The sequence below is a fragment of the Portunus trituberculatus genome, chromosome 45 (genome assembly GCF_017591435.1).
Source record: "Portunus trituberculatus isolate SZX2019 chromosome 45, ASM1759143v1, whole genome shotgun sequence".
NCBI lineage: Eukaryota > Metazoa > Arthropoda > Malacostraca > Decapoda > Portunidae > Portunus > Portunus trituberculatus.
The window spans coordinates 4,419,980-4,427,479 of NC_059299.1; the positions used below are offsets into that span (position 1 = coordinate 4,419,980).

The window sequence follows — 7,500 nt, forward strand, 5'->3', positions numbered from 1 at the left end:
TCTAGCAACGTCCGTGGTCTCCGGACTAACCTTGCAGACTTATACCACAACTGTGTGCAACGACACAATGCAGACGTTGTTGTGGTGACAGAGACATGGCTGAACAGTGAGGTGGAGCCCACGTATGGCAGGATGCAGGGCTTCACCCACTGGGTGAGGAGGGACCGACAGGAGCGAACAGGAGGTGGAGTGGCTGTCTGCTTCAAGGAAGGAATGCAGGCCCAGCTACTCGACATAGACACGCCTCCACTGATGGAGATGATGTACTTCCGAGTAACGCTGGCAGACCGCTCAGCCCTCTTACTGTGTGCCCTGTATCGCCCCCCGCGACAAGGGCCTGACTCACTCCTGTACCTGACTGAGACTTTAGACAACCTGATGATGGCACACAGCTGCAGCCACGTGCTGATTGTGGGGGATCTCAATCACCACCTGGAAAGAGACGCCTACGAGAATCTCCTGGAGGTGCAGGGTCTGACAGATCATGTCACCTTCCCACACATGAACGAGGAGGGACATTAGACCCTGTCATCTCAGACTACCAGGAGGACAAGCTTCAGTGTCATCAGCTGGGGCTCGTGGGCAGCTCTGATCATCACGCTGTACTGACACAGCTGGAAGTGGGCGTGGCTCGGGACGAGGCCACCACCCGCACCATCTGGCTGTGGAACAAAGCAGACTGGGCTTCCCTGCGCCGCGACCTGACCCACACCCCATGGGCCACTCTGCTACAGGGAGGAGCAGAGAGTGAAGCACTTGCACTCACCTCTCACCTTCTCGCCCTCCAGAGACGCCACGTCCCACACAGGGAATACACCACCAGACCGACGGATCAGCCATGGTTTGGCTACCGTTGCCGTGTTGCTGCTGAGGCAAAGTATGCTGCCTGGCTCCGCTACAAGAGGAACCCGACTCGGCGCAACAAGGACTTGCATAGGGCTGCATGCAGGAGGATGGTGGTAACCAGCAAGTGGGCCTTAAAAAAGTGGGAGGAAAGCCTGCGCCGGAAACTGTGTGGCACTGGCGTAGGAAACAAAACTTGGTGGTCCCTTGTTAAGGACAAACAGGAACTGGCCACCAAGAATCCATCCCTCCCTCAGCAAGCAGGACGGTACTGTCGCCACCAGCAGTAAGGAGAGGGCACAGTTGCTGGCTTCCTTGTTTGCTGGAAAAATGAAGGTGGGGAATCCACAGCAGCCACCGCCTCAGCTGGTCCAGCAATGTGAGAAGACTGTCACCATGGTGGAGGTGACGCATCAGCAGGTGAAGCGATTATTGCGGGGGCTGGACACACAGAAAGCTACCGGCCCTGATGACATCAGCCCGCACCTGCTGAAGCGATGCTCCCAGGAACTGGCTGCCCCTCTCACCCAAGTCTTCACAACTTGTGTACGGGAAAACGTCTGGCCTTCAGTGTGGAAGGAGGCTCGAGTAGTTCCCGTACACAAAAAAAAGCTCCAGGACGGACCCAAAAAACTACAGACCCATATCCCTGTTGTCAGTGGTGGGTAAAGTGTTTGAGAGGGTCGTGGCAGAGGTGGTGTGTAGCCATCTCAAGGACAATGCCCTCCTCTCAGACCAACAGTTTGGGTTCAGACCTGGAAGGTCAACCTCCGACCTAATGATGCTTCTCACCAGGCAGTGGCAGGACGCCCTCGACGACGGCAAGGACACTATAGTGGTTGCTTTGGACATAGCTGGAGCTTTTGATAAAGTATGGCACAACGGATTACTGGAAAAGCTTCGTGCTAAAGGCATCCAGGGTGGCTTGCTACGACTCCTGGGAAATTACCTGCAGGACAGAAGCCTCAAGGTGGTTGTCAACGGGCAAACATCTGAGTCCCTGCCTGTGGAGGCATCAGTGCCACAGGGTTCAATTCTTGGCCCACTCCTGTGGAATATCTACGTGGATGATCTTCTCCAGCTACTGCCAGGAGTCAAGGCCTATGCTGATGACTGCACCCTCTCCTATACCTATCCACGCCAGGACAGTGGGCGGGCTGCTGAGGCCATCAATCAGCAGCTACGAGTGATAGAGGAGTGGGGTGCTCGCTGGCAAGTGACATTCGCGCCGGAGAAGACACAGGCAATGGTTGTCTCTCGGTCCCCAGCCGCCATGGCAGCAATGGCAGGAAAGTTGTCTTTGGCGCTGCTGCTCTCCCACTCCAAGATGACGTCAAGATACTTGGAGTGGAGGTGGATCGAGGGCTGAGGTTTGACAGCCATGTCAAATCCATTGCCAAGAAAGCCTCTCACAGGATCTCCGCTCTCAGAAGGATCGCCAGTTTCCTCGACAGGAAGGGAGACTGCTGCTGTACAAGGCACAGGTGCGGCCCCACCTTGAGTACGCAGCTCTCTCCTGGATGTCCTGTGCCGCCACACACAGAAGGAGACTGGACAGCATCCAACGCCGCGCCATACGGCTAGTAGATGCTGCAATACCACCTCACCCAGAGCCTGAGCGTCCCCTTGATTCACTGGAACACCGCAGAGATGTGGCGGCAATCGTAGTGTTCCATAAGGCACAGGTGCAAAGAGTGCCACATCTGGCAGGGCTGCGTCATCCTCTGAGAGTCACCGCACGGAGCACGAGAACGGTGCTCAATGGTGGTGACGCCGTAGAGGTGCCGCGATCCCACGGGTGTCAGCATCAACGCACCTTCGCAGGACGCGTCTCCAGGATGTGGAACTTGTTCACGGCCGCGGTGCCTCACGTCCAGGAGATGAACACACAGTGTCAAACTGATGGCACATAAGTGGAGACAGACACTGCCAACTCCTCTGACACTCTTTGTGACGTGACACTCAGTGTAGTGCAGTGCGTGAATAGTGCTAGTGAAGTGAAAAGAACAGTGCTCCATTTACATGCTGACCATCTTGTATATTATCTATTTTTAAGTCTTGTAAATATTGTAGAGAAATAGATTGTAGTACCCTTAGAATAGGTAGCACACGACAGTGCGCCTTTGGGTACATGTTCTTCTGTATAAATTATGTTTAAATAAAAAAAAAAAAAAAAGAGAGAGAGAGAGAGAGAGAGAGAGAGAGAGAGAGAGAGAGAGAGAGAGAGAGAGAGAGAGAGAGAGTCATTAGATGTTTTTTATATATATACTCCTTGCTTATTTATCGAAAAATTTATTGTTTATTGCAAGTATTTCTTTGGGTGAAAAAAAAATCAAATATAGATAACATGTTTTCTTTTTCTTTTTAGTGTTTCCAATTAGCTTTACCTGACCTTAAGATATTTTCCAGATATTTTCTTCACACACACACACACACACACACACACACACACACACACACACACACACACACACACACACACACACACACACACTCTCTCTCTCTCTCTCTCTAACATTAATTTTCCAAGAGATCAAATTCTATAGATGGAAATACTCGTGAAATGTAATCAAGAAATGTCACTGATTAATTCATTCAAACAGATCCGTGGCCTTTCATTAGCTCTCATCACCTTAACATCATTCACTCTACCTCATTCAAGTCACTATATCAATTTTGGGTGGTTACAGTTTTTCGTATTTTTCGAGGTGCCTTGGAATTGATGGAGAACTGAAAGAGACGAGTGTAGAAAGCTGAGGTGTTGACAGTCCTAATGGTGATGATAGTTGTGATGATTTTCCTTTCCCTTCTCTTATTTCTTTTTTTTTCCTTTCTTTCCATTCATTATTCGTAACCCCTTCAGTACCATGACGCGTTTACATATTCATTCTGCTTACTATTTGGTGATTTTATACAGCTTCGGAATCTTATGTAGGGAATTAGAATAGTAAAGATTGTGACCACTAATCTTCTGACCTCCATAGACCTTTCTTAATGTCAATAAAATGGTCAAATTGTACACAAATCTCAATGTAAAAATGTGTTCCAGTACTAAAGGGGGTAAAAGAATAAACAAAAACAAGGATTCAGTGTATGGTATGTTGCTGATGGTGATGATGGTGGTGGTGATGGTTAATGTGGTGTGTGTTGTTTGGTGTGTCCCCAGCCTGAGGTGCGCGCCGTGGTGTTGGGTCTGGTGTGTCTGGTGGTCCTGGCGACGGTCGGAGAGGCTGCTACCATCATCGGCATGTGCATCAGGTGAGACAGAAGCCAGTATTCAGAAATGCTTTATTCTCTCACCACGACTGTCTATCAAAGGGCACAGAGATCGTCAGCCGGGTTCTCAAGAGAGCTTGACCAGTTAGTAGTGCAGAAATCTTGTTAATCTGTCTCTAGAATCACAGAAACACATGTAAATATCAATGCAGCTTTAACAAGAGCCTTTTGAAAGTAGTGGAGGTTCGGTCAGAAGTGCTTCAGAATACAGGTGAGAGATGGACAGGTGAGGATGTATACAGTAACCATTAAGAAAGTGATAGGAAGGTAATTTTGGGGGGATAAATTCAAGGAAACACAGGCAAAAACAGATAGGTGAGACAGAACACGCCAAAAATTTATATCAAGTACCCATAAACCGAACCACTTGATAGAAAACGAGACACCAACAAGATCCGTCGCTTACAACACTGACACGCTTCCCACCTCACACCTATCCTATTTTTCTTTCCCCAGTAACTGCGGCCAATGCAAGGAGATGTACGGCGACTATTTCCATGGCCAAGCGTGTGCGGAATCCTGCATCAGAACACACGGCGTGACAATCCCGGACTGCAACAACCCCGCTACCTTCAACCGCTTCCTCAAGAGATTTATCTAGGAGTGGGACGGAGGCATGGGCGTAGAGCTGGTCAGGCAGGAGTTAGATGGGGAAGAAGGGGTCCCTGGCGCCCTCTATGATTAGCTTTCATGGGGGTGCCGCCTGTCCCCTTCTCTCCCTTCTTCAATGTAATTTGTCAGGTCGCGTCGTGAACTTATTGGCTCTCTTGTAATTCTATATAGCGAGTGGTGTGTGTTTGTTTCTCTCTCTCCCTCTCTCTCTCTCTCTCTCTCTCTCTCTCTCTCTCTCTCTCTCTCTCTCTCTCTCTCTCTCTCTCCGGTGTGTCTTATATTGCATCTTTAGTGTATTTCGACTCTTTAAGGTACTTCTGGTGGCAACGCGGCAAACTAAAGGTTGTGGATGTATCAGAATAGGTGTGTGATTACCAGGTGTGTGATTAACAGGTGTAGCATGATGTGTTCTGAAATTATATACATGTGTCTGTAGCAACATTCACAAGGTTAACAGGTGTCATCAACAGGTGTCTAAATCCACGTGTGTATAGAGAACAAGAGTGTGGGTGTCATCACCAGGTGTGTTAATCAAGTACAGGTGTCACCAAAATGCAAATAGAGCAGTAGGTAGCAGATACATAATTTGAAGTGAAGGTACCAGGACATATGTATAATTAAAAATAATTACGACTTGACAGGTAAAAATTAAATACAGGTATGTCAGCAGAACAAAAATCCAGATACAAAATAACAGGTAGAGAAGAGAACAGGTATATGAGAGTAGCATGTCATCATGTCACGTGTGAAATGATGTCATCAAGTCACGTGTGAAATGAACAGGTGTAAAAAGAACAGGACTAGTTTAATATGGTCAGCTAGCCAGCACCATCTACACACTTCCAACTGCTATCCTCCAATCTGTCGACCCTTCAGATCAGCACCAATTGCTTTCCCCAGCACCACAGCCAGCACCTCCCCTTTCAAGCCAGGACTCAGCACCACTCCCCAGCCAATCACTCAAGAGATACGATGCACCATGAAAAGGAATCAAGCTTATGTGATCCAATCCTCCGCCTCTTGCCTCCCGATTGCCAAGAATACAAAGAGGAAGAAAAAGAACAAAGAAGAGAGAGAAAAAAAGAAAAATAATCACTTCTTTTTGTTTACTTACAAAAAATCCATCTAGTCACTTAAGAGAAAATAAAAGTACTCTTACTATGATTTATAACAAAGATTCAAATGCTTCACTTCTTCAAGGCAGGACTCGAAGCACTTCATAAGGTGTTTTGAATCTGTTTCTCGTGATTTACCGACTCTAGTTCTGTTGAGGGAGGAGAGAGGTGTCCTGTAACCCCGTCAGTTCTATTTAACAGGTTCTTACTTAGGAGCAGAGGCAAATGTGGCATAATCTGTTCAAAAATTTGTTCACTAATATCCATCTTGTGTGTGTGTGTGTGTGTGTGTGTGTGTGTGTGTGTGTGTGTGTGTGTGTGTGTGTGTGTGTGTGTGTGTGTGCGTGTCAGACCACTCCTGCTCTTCAAATGTACCGCCATATGATCCAAAATAAAATGCGCTCAGCTAATATGAAAGATTAAACTATTATTTTTATTTAACTCAAAGGAAAATGTGAATGAAACCACCTCTCTCTCTCTCTCTCTCTCTCTCTCTCTCTCTCTCTCTCTCTCTCTCTCTCTCTCTCTCTCTCTCTCTTTGAAACACATCTCCACGTCTTATCCTTCCCCCGTTACCTCTAATAACTATAAAATCTCGCTTCTTTATATATATTTTTTGTCCATTTCTGTTTCATCTTCCCAGAAAGAGAGACAGAGAGAGAGAGAGAGAGAGAGAGAAAAAGTTTACATCAATATGAAAGCAGCTTCGTGTGTGTGTGTGTGTGTGTGTGTGTGTGTGTGTGTGTGTGTGTGTGTGTGTGTGTTTTCTGCCCCCTTTTTTTCCTCCATTCACTAAAACCTAACTTACCTTTCCCCACCTGTCAACTAACCTAAGGTACCTCAATCTGCCGTGCCGTACCTTATCTAACTTAACAAGATCTATATATTTACTTTACGTGTGCTTTATAAATCACTGCATATTTCCTTACTCTATCTCATACCTTGCCCAATGCACCTTAACCCTCTCTCTCTCTCCCTCGCCCTCTCTCTTTCTCTCTCCCTGTCTCCCTTTCGTTACTCCTATATGTTCTTCCTCCATCTCTCTATCTCTTTCCCTGAGCGTTCATCACCAAACCTACACAGGAGAATCTAACTCCTTAATTTTTGGAGCGTAGCATTAAATACGATGATAATTGTAGCGAAAAGTGAAACAAAGATAATGAAAGAGATGATGCTGATAATGATGCACAGGATCACACTTCAAAAATAAACACAATGAGACGAGTTAGTATTATTTTTCCTGCACAGTTGGTATCCTATCATGTATCTATCTATCTATCTATCTATCTCTACGTTGTGTGTGTGAGAGAGAGAGAGAGAGAGAGAGAGAGAGAGAGAGAGAGAGAGAGAGAGAGAGAGAGAGAGAGAGAGAGAGATTGCTAATGCTATGTAAGGGACAAAAAGCTGGAAGGGAAACAAAAGAAGATGAAACACAGAGAAAAAAAGACAATACCAATGAAAAAATAGACTAGAAGGAACAAGACAAGGATGAGGAATAAGAAAAATAAGTAAATAAAGCAAGAAAGGGAAAGAAGAATAAAGGAGCAAGAAATGCCACAATACCAAAAGTAAATAAATAAAATATAATAATAATAATAGAAGGAAGGAACAGAGAGATATAGATAGATAGATAGATAGATAGATAGATAGAGAG

At 46.3% G+C, this 7,500-nt stretch overlaps 1 protein-coding gene across 1 annotated transcript in view; it reads left to right on the plus strand.

Annotated features, from left to right (window-relative positions):
• LOC123519608 (eclosion hormone-like) overlaps positions 1-7,070 on the plus strand; it is a 24,091-nt gene extending 17,021 nt beyond the window's left edge. The window contains exons 2-3 of the mRNA XM_045281031.1: positions 4,010-4,101; positions 4,576-7,070. Coding sequence (XP_045136966.1) covers positions 4,010-4,101; positions 4,576-4,720 — 237 coding nt within the window. The 3' untranslated portion in view covers positions 4,721-7,070. The remainder of the gene's footprint in view (positions 1-4,009; positions 4,102-4,575) is intronic.
• The last annotated feature ends 430 nt before the right edge of the window (positions 7,071-7,500 follow it).